We start from the raw sequence: 23,594 nt of genomic DNA, 5'->3' as shown, positions 1-23,594 counted from the left end.
AGTCAGAATAGAAACCAGAAATCTAAGTGTTTATTTGCCATGGCATTCCTGTATCTTTGTATGTGTATGCTATTCTAGCTTGAACTCAAAGCCTTGTGCATGCTCTGTCACTGAAGCATACCCTCAGCCTCCAGTATTCCTAAGTAAGGATTTGGAAGTATAAGTAGTACTATGCTAACTCAATTCCCTTGAAACAATATATGGAACTTCTGGTGGCTATGGAGATAAAACCTAGAAGAGCAGTATTTACAAAAACCTTGAAAAGAGGAGCAACATGTAATAGATCTTTGGTCTGGGCCACATTACCACATAGCTCTTAATTATTCCTCTCATAGAAGGTCAAATACCAACACCAGGGAAAATGCTTCTGGTACCTGTCAACACACGCATGGCTCCATGGACGGCATTTAAGTCTCCGCTCACCAACATCTCCATGAGCAGGCTGAAAAGTTGGGGCCAAGCTTCAGGCCAATCCCAATGGGCAATGGCTGACACAGCATAGGCCACACTGGAGCGCACTTTGCTTATAGATTCTCTCAATCCATTGGGTAACAGCTCCCGGATAACAATTTTTGCCTGTAAAGGAGGAAAGGCCATTTGTCATTAATCAGGTAGTAAGTTGTAGGCAGAGCCCCATCTATGTTAGTTGTTCAGTTATAGCAGCCACATTTTTTTTAAATTTACTTTTTGTTTGTTTGTTTTTCAGGTCAGGGTTTCTCTGTGTATCCCTGGCTATCCTGGAACTCACTCTAGACCAGGCTGGTCTCGACTAGATCCCCTGCCTCTGCCTCCTGAGACGAATAGCATGTGCTATGCCTGGCCCAGTAGCCACATTTTAAGAGTTCATCAGCCACAGAGATGCTCATATTGAACATCACACATACAAAACTTTCCCACAATTGTAGAAGGTTCCAACTCACAATCCTAGACCTTATATCTCGTCTTTTCTTGGTTACTCAGGTTGATTGCTTAGCAATTATACTAAGCAGCAATATTATTTCATTTAATTGTCAAGCCCTTTGAAGTTGGTAATTTTAACTCTAATTCAGGAAACTAGGGAAACTGAGTGTTCACAACTAAACGTTTCAAATGCTCTCATGGTCTGCAAAAAGACAGAACTGGAAATTTGAACACAGTCTATCCATAGTACTCATAATGCCACCCACCATCTTTTTTCTTCCTGGCCTTGTTTTCTGTTATCAAAAACTGTTACATTAATGCTGAATGTATTAAGACTGCTTCTCACATTTTTGTAGGTAGACTAACCACCGAATCATGTTTACCCTTTCTGTAGTTTCAGGAGGTCTGAACTTTTCCGATTGGGAACACCAGTGAGTTTCCACATATTGCTTCAAGATGACTGATGCCAGCTGTGAAGAGAGTAAGCCATCAGGTACAACAAGAAGTAGGACTTATTTCACATATAAAAACCACATACTTGGTTAATACATTTGAATCACATCTAAATCTGGTACAAATATCATGTTTTATACACTTTCCCCTAAGAAAGTTTCCTTACTAAGTAAAGGGGAATTATCCATTGATTAGCCAGGACTCACCTGACGGATGGCTAGTGCCCCCTGAGGATCTACAGTCAGCTCTGCCAGGTGAACACCAAATTCTGAAAAAGAAAATTTTACTGTGAGTCTAAGGATATTCATGAAAGCCTTAGCAATTCATTGAGCTCAACCTGGAAGAAACAAAAAGATTTCAGAAAGAAACTGCTTCTACAGTGCTGTGATTTCAGGAAATTCATGACATTAGAATTGAGAAAACCTGGCTCAACAAGCTTAACCCTAAAAAACAAAACAAAATAGGGGTTGCAAAGAACAGTTTTCAATGTGCAATATAAACTTTAGAAAAAGACAGGATTTTGCCATGTAGCTTACTTAGTCTTGAACAAGATCCACCTGCCCCAGCTTGGTAAGTGCTGGGGTCACAGGTGTGAGTCACATGCTTGATTAATAATAAGTCTTGGAGTGTATGTTGGGAATGTTATAAGCTCTCACTACCAAATAAAAATAGCTTTTCACATTTGCAAAGTAGCCAACACTGTATGAAGAATAAAGAGCAAAGGTATATCATACTTTCATATCTCACATCTAGGATTGTGCAAGCCACTAGAGTTGCCACCAGTCACAAAGACTGAGATGGTTGTAAATGTAAACACTCTACATTTCAAATTTAGCACAAAAACCAAGTATCTTAATAATGTTTTTATTTGTGACACTCTCACTACATCACCCTGGTCAGCCTCAGACTCATATAAATCCCCCAGCCCGCCTTCTGAGTGCTAAGATTAAAGGCACGAAAAGCCTTCCACCCTTAGAAACAAACAAAACAAAAACCTGATTATATGTGAAAATACACCAGGTTAAATTAGTACAGTATTTAATTCATTAGATAATTAATTTCTTAGACAAGGTCTCACCATGTAGTTGTGACTGGTCTGGAACTCATTATGTACATTAAACTGACCTCTGCCTCTAGAGTGCTGGGATTAAATGTGTGTGTCACTACAACCAGCCAGTATTAAATTATTATATTTTAAAGTTGTATCTCTATGTGTATTCATGAATGAATGAATGTCCACAAGTACGCAAGTGCCAGTGGGAGCCAGAAGAGGGCTTCAGATCATAAGATCCCCTGAAGCCAGAGTTACAGACAGCTGTGAATCTTCCAGCATGGGTGCTGGGAACCAAACTTAGGTTTGGTTCTGGAAGAGCAGCAAGAGCTCTTAACCACTGAGCTATCTCTCTAGCTTTATGTTTAAAATTATTTTTTATCTGTTTCTTTTTTAACCTCTTTAATATGGCTATTAGGAAATTTAAATTTTTATGTAACCCAAACCACACATATACACACTACTCAACCCCCCCTACCCCGACCCCCAGACAAACAAACAAAACAACTCAGCAAGGACTCTGGATTTGGGCAATTTGAAGCTACCACACTGTCCTCAGGTAAGTTATTCATCCTGTAAACCCTAGTTTCCAAATCCACAAAGAAAGAATAGTGGTATCAATATAACAAGTAATCCTATGAAGAATGAATGATTTAATACATGTGCTTAGCATAAACCTGTCACATAGTAAAAACTTTATGACAAAAATTATTTTGCTATTTATTGTTTTCATTGCTCATCATCATGTAAGGCTAAAGAGAACCCACCACATTTCTTCTAATAATTCTAGGGCTTCATTTTCTCATTGGGGCTTATTTTTCTATATGGTGCAAAATTTGGGTCTAATTTCAAATGGTTATGCAGTTGTCCCAGCCCCATTTAAAAAGTCCCATCTATTCTGCAGTGGTGCACACCTTTAATCTCAGCACTCAGGAGGCAGAGGCAGGCAGGTCTCTGAGTTGCAGCCAAGCCTGATATACAGAGTGAGTTCCAGGACAGCTGGGGCTTCACAGAGAAACCCTGTCTCAAAAAAGGCGGGGAGGAGATCCTCATTTCCTCTCCTTTTCACACCCTGCCTTTACTATAGCCCAGGCTGGCCTCCAATTGGCAACAATTCTACTGCCTTGGCCTCCTAAGAGATGGTATCACAAAGGTTAACTACCAAGTCCAGATCATGTGTTTCTTTTTCTTTTGGCTAGTATCTCACACTGACTAGTTCATGATGGTCTTGAACTCAAAATTCTCTTGCCTTAGTCCTCTTCGATTACAAGTGTGCACCACCCAGCCAGAAGTGTTTCTGTATTTTAACTCTAACCTATAACATAAGGCAGACATAAAATCTTATAATTGAAGGCTCATGTTGCTGTACAAAAATTGTTTTCAGATTTTGGAGCAGGGATGCTCTTGTTTTACTCAATTTCTATAGGTGTGTGTGGGGGGGTGTATTTAGACTTTATAAATGCCTTTCTATTTACATGCTTGTGCCAGTGTTATTATTGGAAACTTTTTATGTTTAAATGTCTGTAGAGCTTGTACCTTCTGGTAGTTTTTCTTTTCAAAAAAAAAAATAAATTTTTTTTTTCCTTTTCTTGTTTGGTTTTCTGAGACAAGATTTCTCTATATAACAGTCCTGGAACTCTCTCTGTAGACCAGGCTGGCCTTGAATTTATAGAGATCTAACTGCCTGTGCCTCCTGAGTGCTGAGATTAAAGGCGTAAACCACGACCACCAAGCCCTTTTCAATGTTTTTATAAGTTACTCTTCAATCTCTGTTTTTCTATATGACCTTTAGGATCAACTTTCTAGGTCATCTAATGTCCTATTGTCTGAGCAGGGTCTTCTTAAGAGACAGTTTCATTTAATGCAGGGTTGGAGAGATGGCTCAATACTTAAGAGTACTTGCTGTTCTTCCAGAGGACCCAGGTTTGATTCTCAGCATCCATTTGGCAGCTCACAACTTGCTGTAACTCTAGTTTTAGGGGATCTGATACCCTTTTCTGGCTTCTGAGGGCACTTGTAAGCAAATGGTTTACAGACATACACATAGGCAAAGCACCACACACAGAAAATTAATACAATTTAAAAAAAAAAAAAAAAAAACCTTGCCGACTGAAAAAAAAAAAACACCCAATATCAACTAGATTTTTTAAAAAATTATTTTTATTTTTTGTACAATGGTGTTTTGCCTTCATGCATGTCTGTGTGAGGATGACGGATTCCCTGGAACAGGCATTATAGACAGTTGTGAGCTGCCATGTGGGTGCAGGGAGTTGAACCTAGGTTCTACAGAAGAGCAGCCAGTGTTCTTAACCACTGAGCCATCTCTTCAGCCCTGTAATAGAATCTCATAGTTCTGATTTGTTTTATTTCAAATTACTTAATCTTTTTTGATTGAAATTGTAAATGGTTTTGAAAATTTAAAAACAAGTTAGATCCTTTGTGTATAAGAAAGCAAGCTGTTGATTGTTATATTTTGTTCTCCGATTTTTCCAGATCCCTAGAGCTCATTCTTTTCAGTGCCTTTATTTTAATTTATTTCGTGCAACAGGAGGGAGCAAAGCTGGGGCTTTTAGCGGGGAAAGTGTTCTACTGCTGAGTTCCACCCAGCCCCTCTCTAAGCTGCAGATTTTGATACTTTTCTATGGCATCTATTATGTCATTCAGGAAAGAATAAGACTGTCTGTAAAACATGACAAAATAGGTTCTTCTTGAAAAACATTAAAGCTTAAATCACTAACACTTAAAACCTTCAGAATCATCTCTAGGGATACTGAAATTCACTCTGATCCCTAAGAGTGTTTTGGCCAGTTCAGATTCTGAGTAAATAGAAAAAGCCCATTTATTTCAATAGAAGAAACTGGTGTCTAAAACCCAATGTTATGAGTCAACTTTTAGAATGGACTCTAAAACATAGATGAGCTATCTCCAATTTATTTATTTATTGTTTACTTACTTACTTACCCACTTATTTATGCTGTAGGCCAGGCTGGCCTCGAACTCACGAAGATCTGCCTGCCTCCTGAGTTCTGGGACTAATGGCATGCACTACCAACACCCAGATCATTTCTAATTTAAAAAGATCTTTGTTTTGTTTGTTATTTGAGACAGGGTCTCATTATTTCTCATTATGTAGACCAGGCTGGCCTCCAAATCAGAGATTCATCTGCCTCTGCTTCCTGAGTGCTGGGATTGAAGGTGTGTGTCACAATACCTAGCTATCTTAAGAAGACCTCTTAAATACCAATGCTTAGATTTAATTTAAAATCTAATACATCAAATCTACAGTTAAATCTATCTTATCTTTTTCACATTAAAAAATTATGTATGATGTTTTGCCTGCATTTATGTCTGTGCATCACACCTTAGTAGTGAGTGCCCAAGGGAGGCTAGAAGGTGGAGCCCTTGGTTCAAGTTACAGACAGCTCAGGCATCATGTGGGTGTTGAGAACTGAATCCAGGTCCTCTGGAAGTATAGCCAGTGTTCTTAAGCACTGAACCATCTCTCCAGAATTAGTTTTAAAAGGACAGACAGCTCAGTGAGACAGTTCAGCATGCCTGATCACCTGAATTTGATCCCTGGATCCCAGATGATGGAAGGAGAGAATCAACCCCAATAAGTCTCTTCTGATCTCCACATATATGCCATAGCACAAGCCCCATCTCCATAAAAAAAATAAAAAAATAAAAAAAAATTAAAAAAAGGATAAGGAATACTACTAGTAAACGCATCCAGACTTGTAATTCAGATACTTAGTGTGTGATAATGAATTTTTTTTTTTTTTTGGAGGGGGGTTGTGTTGAGGCAGGGTTTCTCTGTGGTTTTGGAGGCTGTCCTGGAACTAGCTCTTGTAGACCAGGTTGGTCTTGAACTCACAGAGATCTGCCTGCTTCTGCTTCTCAAGTGCTGCAACCCACCTTATCTTTTGAAACAGCGTTTCTCACTGAATTTGGAGCTTGGTGATTTGCTTAGACTAGCCGAAGTGGTCTCAGCCTCGGAGGCCTCCTGATTGCTGGGATTAAAGGACCGCCCAGAGTGATAATGGATGTTAGTTACCCTCACACCTTGAGTCTACCTGGTCTTGGTCTCCCAGGACACAGTGAATCAATTCTAGTGAGCTTCATGCAATTTCTTCAGAATGACCAATTTCTTCAGAATGACCAATTTCTTCAGAATGACCTACACATATATCCATAAACTACCTGGAAGACACAGAACTTTCTTTTAAGGCACTATTTAAGTAACATTTATGTGGGTTTTAAAGGTTTCTGGCAAGAGCTTAATTTTTGGATCATTCCTATAGGGACAAACTAAAATCAGGTAAAAATAAGCAAAATATTTAATCATACAGCATGAAAAAGATCCTGAGGAATAAGACTTTTTGAGAAGGTTTTGAAATATGAATTGAAACTATAAAGCTTAAGTAAATTTGAATGATTATCTTTCCAATGAGAACACTGATACTCATAGTTCTAGGCGATGAAGTTTAGAGAAGGGAAAAGAAATCACATATTTTAGAGCACTCAGGAAAACTGCACACAGGTCCTATGTCATCAACTGAAGAACTTCAAGTCAACTTTTCAGAGAAAAGCTTCCATGAAAGGTTTTTTTTTTTAGGTGTCTGTGCCAGGAGGAGGTAGCATCCCAGTGACATCACAAAGCCAGGAGCTTCTCTCTGCCACAGTCCTGAAGTAGCTGTATCTGGTAACCTATTAAAGACACACCTCAAACTCCATTCATCGGCTCTAGCTGCTCTAGAGGATGGTGAGAACAGAGATTAGCCTGAGATTAAGATCTGCGTGGAGGACTGCAGTGCAAGTCAGCCAGGAGTCTCCACCTAAAGCACTTTAAGATGAATGTTCTATAAGTTCATTTCCTTCACCTAAGAGAGAAGGGTGAAAGTTCAACTAATATGAATGCCTGTTTAAAAGCCAACCTGAAGATTAACCTGATTTATTAAGAGAAGATTTAAAATAGAATGAATAGAATCCATTCTCTTTTCTACAAGTTCCCAGAGTCTCAAAACTATTAACCTTCAAATTTTAAAGACAAAAAACAAATATGGATCAGGCAATAGTGGGATATAAGAAAGGAAATTTCTGCCTACATTGTATAGCCCTGTTCATATCAAAAACTTTACATGAAAGTTGATGAAGAATACACCAATGGCAATGGTAGTGTGGTACTGATAATGAAGTCTATAAAGCTAATGCAAAGAAAAGAACAACTTTTTTTTTTTTTTTTAAAGAATCTCCACAAGGTAAAACTTTATTCTTGAGAGAGTAATTAAAAGAACAAACAAACACCCGCTGAAGTTCAAAGCCTGGGCTTAAATACAATCAACACAGTTGCTTCTTTACATTGCTGATTTCTGTCCGAGGATTGAAAACCCCATCTGATATGAATTTGAAGAGTTTTTGTTTTGAGACATGGTTTCTCTGTGGCTTTGGAGCCTGTCCTGGAAATGGTTCGGTAGACCAGGCTGACCTGGAACTCAAAGGGACTAAAGGCGTGTACTACCACCACCTGGCTCGTGAATTAGAAGACTTCTACTGACAAAATCTATACAATACTTTTTGGAGAAAAACAAAAAACAAAAAACCAACTAAATATATCTGTTAAAAAACAACACTTTTGCCAGGCGTTGGTGGTGCACGCCTTGAATCCCAGCACTGGGGAGGCAGAGGCAGGCGGATCTCTGTGAGTTCAAGGCCAGCCTGGGCTCCAGAGTGAGTGCCAGGATAGGCTCCAAAGCTACACAGAGAAACCCTTTCTCCGGGGGGAAAAAAAAACAAAACCAAAAAACAAAACAAAAACAAACAAACAAACAAAAAACCCCACTTTTTATGTGTGAACACAAGTCCTTTAGAAATTCCTTGTTTTATGGATATGTGCCTTACAATAACTTTAGAAAACCAAAAAGAGAAGAGCTTGGGGATAATGAAAGCAGAGAAAACACAAGAGACACACAAACTGGACTTAGAAAAGACGAATTCAGATTAAATTAAGATTCAATCTAAGACACTGAACTAAAGAAGAATGCTCCTGTGAAGGCTATATGAAGTTAACTTCCCAGAGCTATTTTGTCAAGAAATGTAATTCCCTCACTTCCCCTTTCCAAGATTAAATAGGAACAGCCTTATTTGATTAATCTAGACTTTTCGACCTGACTTTACTGGATACCTCTACTCCAAACTGACATCCCCTGACCTTTCTAAGAAATCCTTTGCCTTCTCTCACTTTTTAGAGTCAGGTTCCACATTAAATTCATTTTCTAGTCTTTTGAGTGTTTGTTCCTCCTTTCTGGTGATCTTTGCTCTCCTTTCTCTTACCCTATTTGGCAACAAATACCTGTGTAAACTTTGGCTTAGAAGGGAAAATGTAAAAGAGGGCAGGGAGGATCAAGGATAAGTTAAGAAGTGCATTATTTCTATTCTTGAGGGTCTACTAGAGAGACCAAAGATTTGCCAATGCCTTGATAGCCAACGTTAGGGACTGAACAGAGAATATCTGTAGGAAAGAGTTTTAAGCAGCACTTTGGAGAAGCCCCCTATCTGTCACAGGGTGAGTAAGCACCACAAAACCATAGCTTAAAGGGAAAAGAAAACTCTACCACTGGCCTTTTTCCGAGCGTGGCCGCCTTCCGCTCGGTTCAGTGCCCGCCACATGCCCAGGAGTGCGTCTGGATCCTTGCGGGGCGCCCTTCGCAGGTGGACAGTGCTTATGCTATACTGTAAGAAAGCCAGAAAAGTGCCCATGAGAACCAGAAAGCATTTCCAGCTAGCAGGATCATCTCTCTAGGCCTCTAAGATGGGAAAATCATCACACATAACTGAGCAGCATCTGAATGCCAGGAACGGTGAGGGAGAGAATTATCCATACTCTCTGGTCAATACAATGGTGGGAGATGGAAAGAAATTATGTATTCTCTTGGGAGCAAGGCAGAGAAGACTGGGCTTGGAATACAGCTCAGTGGTAGAATGCTTGCCTAGCTACCATGTACTGGCCCTAAGCACAGATAAAAAGAAAGAAAAAAAGACAAAATACCAAGTCAAGGGCAAAGAGGGTACATATATTCATTTCTAATAAGTAAAAAATAAATAACAAGAAAAAAGACTAGGCATAAACCTAGTTATTTTACAACAATCTCTGCTATGCAGGCTAGAGAACATAAGACTGTACATGGAAGTTACTTATTCCAACACTTAGGAAGCTCTTCTAAAAGTGGGAAAGTAAAAGAAAAAGGAAAGAATTCCATTTTGAGATATAAGAAGAATATGCCAGAAACAAAGAGGTGACATTCTAAAAGTGATCTTACCATAAATTGAATAAAAAGAAAACGAAGATGGCAGAACATTAAGATTCTGAGGTAAGAGACCTTTGGTAATCTATCTACCTCTCTTGTCTAATGCACATGTGATCAAATGCTTTCGACTAATGAAACAGAATACAAGAATACGATAATAAATTAAAAAAAAAAAAACCTTCTTACTCTCTGTGGGTAGAACTAAAATTTCACAAACTCTGCTGATCAAACTCAGAATTTCAAACCTCTGAAGAGAAATGGAAGGAGACAATTATCTGCTGAATGCCACACTGCATGGGAATTCCAAACTTCCGAGTTCTGCCTCACTCAGCTCAGGACAGTGACGACACCTGATAAAGCAGGAAACGGGCATTATCTCCTCCTCTGTGTGCAGCAATGAGGCTTTAACTATGTAAAGTTTTCAGGCTCCCCTAGATCCAAGTAATTATGGAAAAGAGCAAGTGCAGAAGTTCAAGAAAACCCTTCCAGGACCTCAGGCTAAAAGAGGAATCAGGAGGATCTCTGGCATACACACAGTTCTTTAGCTTCTAAGAGTATGTGCCCATTCTGGATAATGTGGTAACTGATTGTATTATTTCTCAGAAAATCCAAGCTGGAAGACAAAAAGAATAATCTGGATGTAACTTTTGCTCTAGAAACCCTCTTTCTTTCTCTCTCTTTTTTTTTTGGGGGGGGGCACGGTTTCTCTGCGTAACAGTCCTGGCTATCCTGGAACTCACTCTGTAGATCAGGCTGGCCTCAAACTCACAGAGATCTGCCTGCCTCTGCCTCCCGAGTGCTGGGATTAAAGGTGTGTGCCACCACTGGCCAGCAGAAACTCCATTTCTTAAGAGAGTGCTAATTTGAATCCCATCTATAGGGCCAAAGCTGTAGTTAGGTAGCAGAATACTTGCCTAGTACACACAAGGCTTTAAGTCCAACATCCAACACTGGAAGGAAAAATCCTATTTATTATGTAATTTGGTCAAAACATATTGCTCTTTCTTGTCCTTTCCTTTAAGAGGTAACAATTGACTGTGTCTTTCCCCCTCAAGTTAAGAGATTCTTTTACTTAATGTTCAAGAGTAGAGCTCATCAGCTGGCAGCCAAGAAAGGCACACACCTTTCTGGCAAAAATAACAAGTCACTTAATTTTAAAGACCACATGGGATCAGTGTCCTATGTGAGGCAATAGCAAATGGCTCACAGTACAGCAGAGGGACTCGATCTGATAGTTACTTGACCCTGTGCTCTATGGAAACAGAAAAGAAGATTACAAAAATACAAATAGCACCAATTCACAGATTTCTCAATTAACTTCAAGTTCTAAGGAAGCTGTTTTAAATAACGAAAGTAAAGTTCATTCTTTAGGGCTAAAACTAGGCCAAAAAGCAATTCCGAGAATGCAAAATCACTTATTCACTTATTTGCAAGAAAGGCACCTCACTCACTTTGGTCTGCAGGGCCTATTAATAACAGGAACAATGTTCTGCCAATCTAAGACTAAGTAGCTTGTGATTCCTCCTGGCGACCAGGTGCTACTTTTCACGTAAAGAAGGGCTGTGGCAGCTGGGCATTGGTGGTGCACACCTTTAATCTCAGCACTCTGGAAGCTGAGGCAGGCAGATCTCTGTGAGTTCGAGGCCAGCCTGGTCTTCAGAGCGAGTGCCAGGATAGGCTCCAAAGCGACACAGAAAAACCCTGTATCGAAAAACCAAAAAGAAAAAAAAAAAGGCTGTGGCTAGAGAAGAAGCTGTCAGCTAGTGGGAAGATGACTGTTAAGACCACTCACAAAATGCTTAAGGGATGAACCACCATCCTCTAACTAAAAACAGGTAAAGAAGGGGACAAGAGTATTTTAAAGCCACCGAAGAGTCCAACATAGTATATTCAACTCCAGACTTGATCCAACTCTGTAACCACATTCTATACTTGAGCCAGATGTCTTACTACCAGGCCACCATTCCTCTTACTTAACAAAGCTTTCCCCTGCCTCTCTCATCATGCCACACAGCATATTACCAGTTGTGGAGAAAGGAGGAAAAGGTGCGGCAGAGCTCATCTACTTTTTTCATCTGTGCACTAGATCAAAATTCTGTACTTCTGATTTCAAGACTCCTCAAGATGACAAACGTAGGAGACAAAAACTTCAAAACAATCTCAACAAGTTTATAACTGACTTTGCCTAGATAAGGGCATAGCATCTGACTAGAGATGAAGAAAAAAAAAAATCAAAGCAAGAATAGTGCTATTGTACAGTTTAAGCATAAGCCCACCTTTCATAGCAAGGTGTCAGACATACATTTGGGGGTAGCCCCAACATTGGGTATCATTCATGGAAGGTCTAATGAAGGATCTGTTTGCATCAGTCCAACAACTAAATGCAAGTTGACACATTAACTTTAGTAAGGGTTCTTTCTGTCTATCAGCTTTCTTTATATTCAGGGAGGCAAAGACATTAAATGTAAAGTCAAGCAATCTTACCTACAAAGTTAAGGACTCCTTCAGGTCAAGTCATGCATTGCTTCCCAACAGCTTTCTCCCACCCTCTGTTTCTTCTTTTAAAGAGAGTCTGGTATGTTATAAAGTACAACTGGCCTTTCCAAATAGTCTGTAACCTATTAGATCTCCCAGAAATCCCAACAGAAGGAAACATTCCTTCAATAGTTGTTCATACTACAAAAGCATATAAAACTAAATTTAAGGGACACCCCCCCCAACATCCATTTCTTTTCAACAAAAATAAGTCCTGTAGGAGCATTAACTCAAGGCTTTAAGGGTGGTTGGTCAGATATGGGAACAATCTCCCATATTTCTGAAGAGGCCTAAGTTTAAAGAGCGGTGAAAATATTCTCTTGAGCTTGGGGATTCTGGGAATCTGGAGTCTCACGGAAATTCTGATAAGATATATATATATATTTCTTACATAAAGACCAAGGAGATTTTACCCGTTTTCTGGGTTCTCTGTAAATGGTCCTGGTAAAAGCCCACTCACTAGGCAGGAAACTAAAAGAAAACCTCAAACTAATAGTTTCTTCTCTATCATTTTTAAGGAACATAATGGAAGGATGAGAACAAAGAGTCTAAAACAAAGGGAAGATCGTTCCTGGACACAGAAATACACAGTATTTAATAATTGCCAATGAGTCTTAAAAAAGAAACAAACAAACAAACCAACGGGAAGCATGGTCAGGAAAGTGTAGTAGTAGTGGATGCGTCTAAATGAAGTAATTTCTGGGAAGACTTGAGGTGTCTGAACCACCAGCCAGATTTAAAACTCTGATGCAGAAACTTGTTTGACGGCAGCCGCCTGCTCAAGGGCCCTACCTCTCACACTTCCTTAGCTCTCTCCCCTGATCCCACTACAACCGGGCTGCTGAAGAAAACGGCAGAAGACCTTGTCTTGAGCTCAAATATCATCCAGACAGCGCGACACCGACAGCAACACGTCGAACTCCATTTCTGTCCTCCGCAGAACCCCGGCACTATCTATTTCAAGTCCTCACCCACCCCATCCCCGCTAAGGCTCCACCTTCCCCGACCCCCTCTCTCTCTCCTTTCAGACGCGCCACCCTTCTTCCAGGACTTTCACAGCCACCAGCGGCACCCCCACCCCGCGTTTCCTACGCCACCCCTCGCGCCCACCTCTGCCCTAGCTCAGGCTCCCCGGATCCCTGCGGTCAGCCGAGTGTGCGGCCGACCCTGGTCCGAGCCATCCTCGTGACGGTCCCGCCTCACTCACCCTCTGTCACCTCCAGCACCTTAATCTGTTCCTCTGCAGCCGCCCGCACCTCCTGCACGGGGGACAGGATCCCGGTGAGGGTTTCCACCAACGCCTCCTTCAATCCCTGTGCCACCGGACCCGGCAGCCCAGAAGCCGCACCAGCTGCCGCCGCTGCCGCCATCTTTTCTCCCCTCAGCCCGCCAGCCCCGCGGCCGGGACCCGCCACCGAATGACGGCTCCCGCGTACGGCCAATCCGCGAAGCCGCGCCTGCGCATCTAAGTACGCGGGAGCGAGCGGGCGGGTGGGGGCGGGGAGAGATGGCAGCCTCCGGAGACAGCGCCTTCTGCTGCCGGAACCGATCGGCGCTTTTGCCGGCCGGGAACGCTGTCGGATGTGTGCACACAGAAACCCATAACGGTTTGGAGTCCCGAAAGTCGCACGCGCGGCTAGAAAGCGCGCTTGGAATAAAGGCCGTGATATAAGACATGTTAGGAAGAAGCAGGATGGAAATGGATGTACAGGGCTTCGAGGAAATAGTACCTATTTTAAACTAACTCCCCTCCTCCCAACTAAAAAGAACATTGGTTCAATTGGGTCCGTTCACTTTCTAGCTTTACAGATCCAAAGATACTTTGTGTGTGTGTGTGTGTGTGTGTGTGTGTGTGTGTGTGTGTGTGTGTGTAGAAACTGAAGCGAAATGGATAGTAAATGGAAGGGGTAGTCATTTAGTCAATTTAGAAAAGTCTAGTTCCCTAGTTTTTCAGTTTACCTGAGCCCAGTCTCAAAAGAGAAAGTAGCTGTCCAGGAGAAGAATACCTACATGGAAGGAGCATTTCTTGAGACTGATTTAAAAAAAAAAAAAAAAAAAAAACTTACTCAGCCAGGTGGTGGTGGCACATGCCTTTAATCCCAGCACTTGGGAGGCAGAGGCAGGTGGATCTCTGTGAGTTCAAGGCCAACCTGGTCTACAAAGCAAGTTCCAGGACAGCCAGAGCCACACCCAGAAACCCTGTCTCTAAAACCAAAACTAAAAACCTTATTTATCTATTTGTTGTTAATTTGAGACAGGGTCACATGTGGCTCAGACTGGCCTCAAACTTTCTATGTAGCTGGTACTGGTCTTGAACTCTCTTCTCTTGGTCTTTTTGCTTCTGCCTCCCCCAGTGCTATTACAGGTATGTGCCATCACCCATGGCTCCAATCGGATTCTTTGTGTGATTACTGAGACGAATCTGGCAAATATGTAACATTACTTAATTAAAAAAAAGTCAGTTTTGTGTGTGTGTGTGTGTGTGTGTGTGTGTGTGTGTGTGTGTGTGTGTGTGAGAGAGAGAGAGAGAGAGAGAGAGAGAGAGAGAGAGAGAGAGAGTTACCCTCAAACACAAGGGCCTATGCCATGGGACACCTGTAGAGGTCAAAAGACAATTTAGTGTGGAGTCTTGTCTTGAGCCACCTTTATGTAAGATTAAACTCATATTATCAGGTGTGTGGCAAGTACTTTTACCCCACCCCCACCCCCCAGCCATCTAGTTAGCCCAGCATGCTCCCTGAGATATGGGTAGTGATATAGGGGAACAAGAGTAGTAGAGTAGTTTAATATGGCTAACAAGGACTAGTCACAGGAAATGGCCACAACACAGAGACACTACTAAATAGAGCAAGTGGAGGGGATTAGAGCAAGGGGTTAAAAATTCAGGACAGAGTGGCAAACACCTAGTGACAAAAGGAATGGATGGCCTATGTTGTTGGAGCACAGAACAGGTATTTATAGGAAAGCGAGTGCCTTTTGACTCTGCAATTCCATAGCAGAGAACAGTAAGGTTTATTTTCTGTCTTACAGTGGCCAGGAGAACCCGAACTCCATTAGAACAGCTGCCCTTTTAAGCTAACTTCATTTTATCTCCCAAAAGAAAAATTAGGTAGTATCTAGAGTATTGATTCTCAACCTTCCTAATGCTGCAGCCCTTTAATAAGTTCAATTTATGGTGACTCTAACCATTGAACTATTTTAGTTGCTACTTTATAACTAATTTTGCTACTGTTATAAATTGTGATGTAAATATCTGATAGGCAACCCCTGGGAAAGGGTCATTTGACCCCATAGGGGTTACCACCCACAGGTTGAGAACTAGAGGGTAGTGCATTTTCAAACTTTGCAGTTGATGGAGAGAGAACTCAAGAGACTTCTGCCCAGCAAACCGGAAGCCTTGACTTCTGGTGAAGGAAACTCATTGCTAGCTTCAGCTGATAATCTGACACAATGCTAGAGTCACCTGGAAAGAGAACCTCAACTGAATCAGATTGGCCTGTGACCAAGTTTTCGAACCATTTCCTAATTGCTAATTGACATAGTTGGACCTAATCCACTGTGGTTAGTTCGATCCCCAGGCAGGTGGGCCTAGGCTATTTAAGACCAAGCAGCGCAATCCAGTAAGCAGCATTGCTAGGGCTGGGGGAGGGGAGGGGGGTTCTGCTTCAAGCTTCTTCCTTGAGTTACTTCCTTGACTTCCTTTGCTAATGAACTATAACCTGTAAGATGAAATAGGCCCTTTCCTCCCCGAGTTGCTTTTGGTCATTGTGTTTATCATAGCAAATGAAAGCAAGGTATGACAAAAGCTGTGTCTACAATGTACAAGGTGGGGTTCTCCTCTGACCATATTAACAGAAGAGACTCCTACTCAGCATTTGGGGTCAGATGTTTACAAGCAGGTGGGTTTTGCTTCTGAGTTAGGCAAATGACCATAAGTTGTCTGACATTCCAGATCAAGCAATAAGATAAATGGACACAGAAACCAGGCAGAGAGTGAGCTAGAAAACCAGTGGACAATACAGGAGTTAACTTTATTGAAACGCAAATGGCAGAGAACAGATGAATTTTGCTGGATGGAGACATGCCTGATAGACAGAGGACCCAGGTAAGGGTAGCCTCTGTGGCGATGGAGGAAGGCCATTTCAGGGGGCCAAAGGCATGGATTTAATTTTCAACCAATTACTTATTTAAAATGAATTACTGAGGGGACAGCCCAGCTCTCTTCATGATTGTTACCGCAACTATATACAACAATTTGCTTTCCAGATTCAGTTTTGCCTTTTCTACATTAGGTATAAAAGGGGACAGACTGAGTAGGTGAGGGTCTAATGAGAAGAAAATAAGACAGACACGCAGACACACACATAACCTGGTTTGGGATTTTGTACTCAGGCCACCTGAGGAATGCCATGCATTTGAGAAACACAGCCTCTTACATGAGCAGTGCTGTGTAAAACAGGATAGGGAGGGGGAGGAAAGGAAGCTAGCAAGACCTAGAATTCACTATAGTTTTGTTTTGTTAAAAGCAATAAACAAAAGAACATTAGGAAGTGGGGGGTGGAGGAGCACAGCAGTGTCAGAAACTGGCTGTCGTGTGGGAGTTGGCTCCTTGTATTTTCCTTCTCAGAGAAATGGCCGAGAAGCAGGATGATACGACAGGAGCTGGCTGGATGGTTAGGGGTGACTTTAGTGCAATTGTTTTACACTTGTTTTCCTTGGGCTTTAGTCCTTCCTTCCAAGTTAGTCCCTGAGCTCAGGAGACCTGGTACCAGTGATTTTTAATGCTCTACACAAAAGGGCTCCCATAAGGGGAAAACTGACAAATTTGAACAAAACCACTTCTAAACAGCCTCAATTCTTCCAGGGCTATAACAGCTAGTTTATGGGTTTGGAAATATATGAAGATCTTTCTGAAAAAACATGTTTTGTTTTTTTTAGAGAATTTATTTTGCTGAGTAGTCCTGTATTTAGGTCCTGTTGTGGGAAAAGGCAGAGGTTGAACTTAAGGTCTTAGATACTTTATTTTCACCGTGTAGAGTTCTCTCCTGTGGGCTGAGCCGAGACATGGGTCCTTCTGGCATACTGGAGCACTACAGCTGCCTGAGGGAAAAGAGGGACTGGCGGGGGCTTTCAGACTCAGCTGTACTCTTTACTATTTAAAGAAGGGAGAGGGATGTTGCTGGGAGAACATTTTATCATAGAAATGCAAATTAGATTTTATTTTAATTTTCTTATACTATTATCAGAAAAAGAATCCAACAGAACAGCAACGTGGTGGAGACCTCAACACGATTCCTCCACTGGAGCCCCATAGTGTGCCAGGTAGCAATGTTAGAGGCCAGGGGTTTCTCACTAGAGGTTGCAAAGATGCAGACCTTCCCTAACGTCCACCCCAAAGCACATATTTTCACTGTTAACTCCAGGAAACCTAAGTATGAGAAAAGTGACTTTGAAAAGTTAACATTTGAATTAGACTGTAGATGCTTCCCATTTGGGGTCTTTAAACATCAGCCGTCTCAGAGTGCGGGCTCTCGTGCACTGGATCCACCAGAGGAGCTGTTAAAGCACATAGGGGCAATGCCACTACAGACTGACTTGGTGAATCTGGGTTACAGCCTGTGGATTTTATTCCTGAACACACTCCCACCTGCTGCTGTTGCTGGTCTGAAGACATGAATCAAGGAACCAGGGATTCATATCACATGTCGAATGTTCCCTGTGATATAATCACTAAGGAAAAATGGCTGAAACATCACACGGGAATGAACTAGTATACATAGGGTGTAATTTTTATAATTTTGGTTGTGAGCCTAGCCTCTAACAGCTGAGCCATCTCTCCAGCCCTGGGTGTATTTTTTAACTGTCCTTTCCCCCTGTGGTTTCTTTCCTTCCAGACTCTGCTGCTCTCTGGTTGACTCTATCTTCTCTACAAGAGCATGTGCTTCCAGGGATAGGGCGAATACCTGTGGGCCCTGTAATCCCCGAACAGGTTCACCGAGGACTGGTGGATAGGTAAGGCTGATACAGTTAAGAAGAGCAGTGTCTTCAGGCTTTGGCCACTTGGAACACGTTTTTATTACTATGGCCTCTGTGCTGAGAACTCTCATGAATAGTTCTTACAGAGTGTAATATAGCTGGGCCTAGCCATGCAAGCTGAAATCTCAGTTACTTGAGAGCCTTTTGTGTGTGTGTGTGGGTGGGGGGAGGTAGATATTATCAAATTCAAAGCTTGCCTAGAATACTTAGTGAATTCAGGGCCATTATGGGCAACTTAGTGAAACTGTCTTAAAAAAAAAAAAAAAGTGAGGGTTGGACCTATAGTGATAAAGTACTTGTTGAGTATATGAGAGACCCTAGGTTTGATACTCAATACTGGAAGGAAAAAAATGGTACTGATGACTGTTGGTATAGGCATCTTATCCATCTCGATTACCCAACCTGCTGCAACAGCCATTTTTCTTCTTACCATGGGGGTTGGCTCATGGAATCCATTCACTAGCTTCAGTTTAGCTAATGCCCAGGACTATGGAAAGAAAGGTAAAGTGTGATAAGGAGCTGGATCTGACGATCTGAGTCACTTCAGCACTCGAACCCTGTATTAGATTTGTGATTAGCACAACTTCCTCTCCCAAACCATTTTGTCATTAAAAAAAAAATCATGAATGTATTTTGGATCCTGGTTTATAAGACCAAGTCCATTTGATCAGGCAAGTGTGACCTGTGCACATGCTGGGTGCCAAGAATGGCTTCCATCTGGGGTGATGGTGGGAGGTGCTGTGAAAACCTACCACTTCTTTCCCTACTTTTCTGGAATCTGACAGGAAACAGAGTTCATCTTCAGAGTACCGGAAGGGGACGGTATCCCTCTGAATAGCGTGGCTGGTCTTTGAGAGCTACAAGTAAGGAGATGGGTAGGTTAAATCCACTTAAACTAGAAAAGCCAGAAGACCAAAAAAAAAAAAAAATGAAAAGGGGAGAAAGAAAATCATTATTTTGTTTTATGCCCATCATATGGACAGACTAGTTAGAAAGTTGGTAAGTCAAGACCCAAATGTTTACCAACCAATAAAGCCTTTCTTGTAGGATCTTCCCATGGTCTTTTTTCTCATTGTTCTTCCCTGCCAGCCTCTACCTTCCAAGTGATTAGACTACACAAAAGACATCGGAGTAAGGATTTACAGAGACAGAAATAAGCACCAAAGAGTTACCAGAAAGCAGATATCAAAAATAATAATGTTCCACAAAGCCCCAGAAGATAGAATAGAGAGATACACAGACATCAGGTCCCATAGCAGCCTCCAATACCTAGTATTTTATTTTAGTGCCTAGGTAGGGACTGAGAAACGAACACATTGAACACAACGTATTGGTCTTCATCCCCAAACTCGTGGGGTTCTAGTTAGCCTCTCTCCTGGACAGAGGCCCTCCAAAGGTTGATGTCCTTCACTAGCCAACTTTGGTGAGGGATGGAACTGGGGGTCAGAGGGAAAGGGGATAGCACAAATTCCAGAATTAGATAGGTTGCATTCTTCTGAAGGTGCTTGGAGATTGAGAATTTAGCTGTGGGTCCTAGTTTTCCCTTTCTGAGGAGTCCCAGTAGTCTCAACCAAGAAGCAAGTGTGTAGGTTGGAAAGAATGCTGTGGGTTTGCTCTTTGCCAGGAATTCTTGGGCAGTGAGCGGGTGCTCAGGCTTTTTGCTTCTTAGAAGTCTGGATGAGCATCCCAAGGGGTTATTAGCACCATGAGGAGGCTCAACCTTCCGCAACTGCCACAGAACCATGATCCCTTTATGAGATGGTTGATCCTACTGTGAGGGGCCCAGATGTGCAACTGTAAACAGGGTCCCAGTCTCCAGAAGGAATGTAGAGGCTTCAAGAGCACTTCACTAGATGGGAACATACTTCCTGGAGGACAGCCATTGGAGGCCTGAACTAAATGCAGCAGTCAACTGAGAGAGAAGGTGGTGGTGGATTCCAGGAATAGAAACGAAGTTATAGTATGAGAGGCCTCCAGAGTCAACTTGCTGCAGACCCAAATAAAATTCACGATGGTTTCCATGGTTATCACAGAGACAATCCCTCTGCAGTCTGAGGCAGCTGGAATGGAAGAAGGCATTTCCTACTTCCCTTCTTTTTAAAGTAGCCAGTAACATCCATTTCAGAAGGCACTGGCTGAGCAGCACCAGAAAAGAGAATGAAGGGCTCAAGCATGAGGATGTCAGCGAAAGTCTGAGCCTTGCCATGGCACTGGAGCTTTGGCTAGGGTTCAGAAGAGACCTATGTCCAAAGTAGGCCTATCCAGTCTCCCCTTCCTTCTAAGTTGGAACACCCAGCTCTGGGGCCTTCTCATTCTGCACAGCAGAGACCTTAAGGCAGTGATTTCAGCACCATCCTTGGACAAACAGCCTCTTCCCAATACAGAATTGCATATTTTGCAGCTGAGTTGGTTAGGGATCTTCACAGCTCACGGAATTAGCAGCAACAGCAATAATAGTCTCCAGAATAGAGGACCCTGTCATCCCTGGGACTACCAGGTGAATATAGAAGCTTTTGTGGGGGAAGAGGGGGGGAAAAGGGACAAGCTAGACCATCTTGAGGACCTAAGTGAAAATATACTGTTAAGAGTCGTGCGACTCCTAGGTTGGGTGGAATAATGGCCCAAGTTAATTTGCCTATAGAATCTTGGTAAAGATCCTGATATCCTGATAAGTCTTGTGCTACTTAGGACTCTGAAGAACAAACTCTTAGGTCCAGGCTCCTGGTATATATCCCTGAACTGCAGAGTGCTGACATATTAGACCATAAGGCAGCTCAGCCTGGAATCTGGTTCTATTCGGTTTCCAAAATGACAGAAGTAGATTTTCCCACTCTAGACAAGCAAGATTCCATAGTTCTTCAGGCTCCATCTTAATTGATCCTTGATCTTCTGCCCACAACAGACTGGACCTGTAATCAAAGGCTTCTTTTAACTGACTCCTTGGGGTTCGCCTGTCTCTCAGATGATTTTCAAGGTCCAGATAAGGGGGGGTACTTAATGGAGATTAACATCCCCCCCTAGACTATGAACTTAAGGACCAAGTCTTGTCTTTTCTTAAACATAGTGACTGGTATACAGTTAAGTACTCATAAGTGCTTGTCAAAGGAAGGAATGTGGGTTACAGAACTGTGAAGAGGGCAACTTCTGCTAGAGGTGGACCTTTTTGGAAGGCAAATATTGGCCACCGAGTCCAACTCCTTGAGCCTTCTATTCTGATATGAAGTTCACATGATCAGTTTCTTATATGTTGACTGTTCACCTGTCAAAAAACAAATAGTAAGGGCTAGCTAGGGAATTTTGATTCAGTCAGGCAAAGTGGCTACCATCCAAATAGTGCAGTGAGGGGCCAATCAGGCCATAAGACAGGTGGGTGTTTCCAGTATTTTGGTTTTCCTCCAGTCCACGATGAAGCTCAGGGTAAATCTATCATGCCAGAGTGTGGCAGTTGAGCTTCCAGGTAGAACATGTACTTGCTCAAAAGGAAAGTCAAAGAAACTGGGTTCTTTTTCTCCTACCATTCTGAGCCAATGTTTCTTGTCGCATATAAGCCCCAAGGATGCCAGAGATAGTGGCATGGCAGGCATCTAACTTATACCAATAGTATGGAATTCAATTCTCCAAAGAAAACCCACATGGAAAGCAAAACTATCCCCTGGAAGGAAACCCAAGTATCTCATTGACATGTGAGAAAATTGGGGAGAAGGGACAAATAAATAGGCAAATGGGAGGAAAAAAATAGAAATAAAATTAAAAATTAAAAATTAAAAAAGTAGGGTTTATTGACTTTCATGCATGTTCAGTTAGAGGGCAGAAAGGCAGCTCATAGTCTCTCTGAAGGCTGTGATGTTATTTTTGTAGTTTGGTGACATCTTAGATTGCAAGTCATCTTGTCAATGTCCCCTATTGTCACCCAGAAGGCAAGATCCAGCAGCTCTCTTTCCATCTTGGCAACTGGGTCCCCTCTCTCCAGCTTCATCTTTTCCATCGCCTTTTGACTTCTTATAGGTTGATTTACACATTTTTTTGTTTGTTTGTTTTTTTGTTAAACCACATGCTTCTCTTTCTGGGCTCTAGCCAGATCTCTGGGGGGATGGCTGTTGGCAGTGGTGATAGAATTAGGAAGGGTTTGCAAGAAAATCTGTGGAGTTTCCTGCCTCCCCTAGATTTCCCTGTAGGCGACTATCTCAGAAGTGTTTGTGAGAACCAGCTAGCAACTGCTGCAGTTTTTGTGATATTCTCTGAATCCCTCCCCAGAAAGCCCAGGAGTTTGTAGCTGAAACAAAAAATTGAAGAAAAGATCCAGAATCATCTTTTCTCCAAAGTTATGAGAGGAGGCCAGTAAATGTATTTAGGGGGCACGAGTTCCCAAACTGCACCCCTCTAATCCCTACTAGGAAGTTCTCAAAGGTTCAGCACCAAGAACCCATCCCTCCTCTTGCCCTCTTCTTCATGGTGAGGCCGGTGAGCCAGAGCTCCAAAAGAAGAGGGGAGAGGAGACTAATGAAGCTGAAGCCAGCCTTCTGCTGTTCAGGGTGACAGTGACTGCTGGGCCCTCAGAGTGTGGCCTGGAGGTTGGGGTCCAGGATAGTCTCTCGGTCTGGTGACTCAATATAGTTGGCAGCCTCTTGAAGTTTCAGCAGCATGGCCATCTAAAAAGAGGCAAAGAGATGGGTGAATGTCAGAGGGGATGCTGGGTACTGCCTACCAGGAAATTGAAACCAAAACCAAACCAACCGACCAACCAAACAAACAAACAAACCCACCCTACAAGACCTGTATCATGGGTCCAATCCTTAGAGTTTAAAGGTGGTTCATGAAGAAATGACAATTATTTTAGTCCTGATGTAAACCCATGCTTATAAACAATCACCTGGGACACCTTTGCTATACAAGGTACTATGGGTCATAGGTGTGGAGGACAACAAAGAACAAGACTACCCCTGTTTCAAGATGCACTCCAGGGAATGACAGAGGTCCATACATACCAGCTTATACTGGGAGTAGTAGGACAGGTGCTATAATCAGCTCTGGACTCTTGGAATTCCCTTGCAATGGGTTATACCCCAACAGCTAGACTCTGTGCTATCCTCAGATCCTGTGTCAAGCCTACCACCTCAGTGTACTCCTTTTCTGTTGTACAGCTCAGGCTTTAGCTAAGTAAGTCCGGTTGGCTCAAACTGCTGCCAATCTTTTCTTCTATCTATATTACTAGTTAGTTTTCTAATTAAAAAGTATCTTGATACTGGGTGGTGGTGGTGCATGCCTTTAATCCCAGCACTCAAGAGGCAGAGGCAGGTGAATTTCTGTGAGTTCGA

General features: G+C 42.2%; 2 protein-coding genes across 7 annotated transcripts in view; both read right to left on the bottom strand.

The window, feature by feature from the left end:
- The window catches only part of Ipo9 (importin 9), a 38,975-nt gene extending 25,303 nt beyond the window's left edge, over window positions 1-13,672 (bottom strand). Inside the window, exons 1-4 of one of the 3 annotated variants that reach the window (XM_027417517.2) lie at window positions 13,451-13,672; window positions 1,560-1,621; window positions 1,284-1,370; window positions 375-576 (exon numbers count right to left, since the gene is read on the bottom strand). In XM_027417517.2, coding sequence (XP_027273318.1) covers window positions 375-576; window positions 1,284-1,370; window positions 1,560-1,621; window positions 13,451-13,613 — 514 coding nt within the window. In that variant the 5' untranslated portion in view covers window positions 13,614-13,672. Of the gene's footprint in view, window positions 1-374; window positions 577-1,283; window positions 1,371-1,559; window positions 1,622-9,022; window positions 9,115-13,450 lie in introns of those variants that run through there. The other 2 variants (XM_027417518.2, XM_027417519.2) reach the window with 2 other exon arrangements.
- Window positions 13,673-16,255: 2,583 nt separating this feature from the next.
- The window catches only part of Nav1 (neuron navigator 1), a 253,151-nt gene continuing 245,812 nt past the window's right edge, over window positions 16,256-23,594 (bottom strand). For all 4 annotated transcript variants that reach the window (XM_035445545.1, XM_035445544.1, XM_035445546.1 and 1 more), the window contains one exon: window positions 16,256-22,928. In XM_035445545.1, the coding sequence (XP_035301436.1) occupies window positions 22,833-22,928 (96 nt within the window). In that variant the 3' untranslated portion in view covers window positions 16,256-22,832. The remainder of the gene's footprint in view (window positions 22,929-23,594) is intronic.

The sequence above is a fragment of the Cricetulus griseus genome, chromosome 5, assembly GCF_003668045.3.
Source record: "Cricetulus griseus strain 17A/GY chromosome 5, alternate assembly CriGri-PICRH-1.0, whole genome shotgun sequence".
Classification (NCBI taxonomy): Eukaryota; Metazoa; Chordata; class Mammalia; order Rodentia; family Cricetidae; genus Cricetulus; species Cricetulus griseus.
This window is presented reverse-complemented; position numbering and strand designations above follow the sequence as displayed.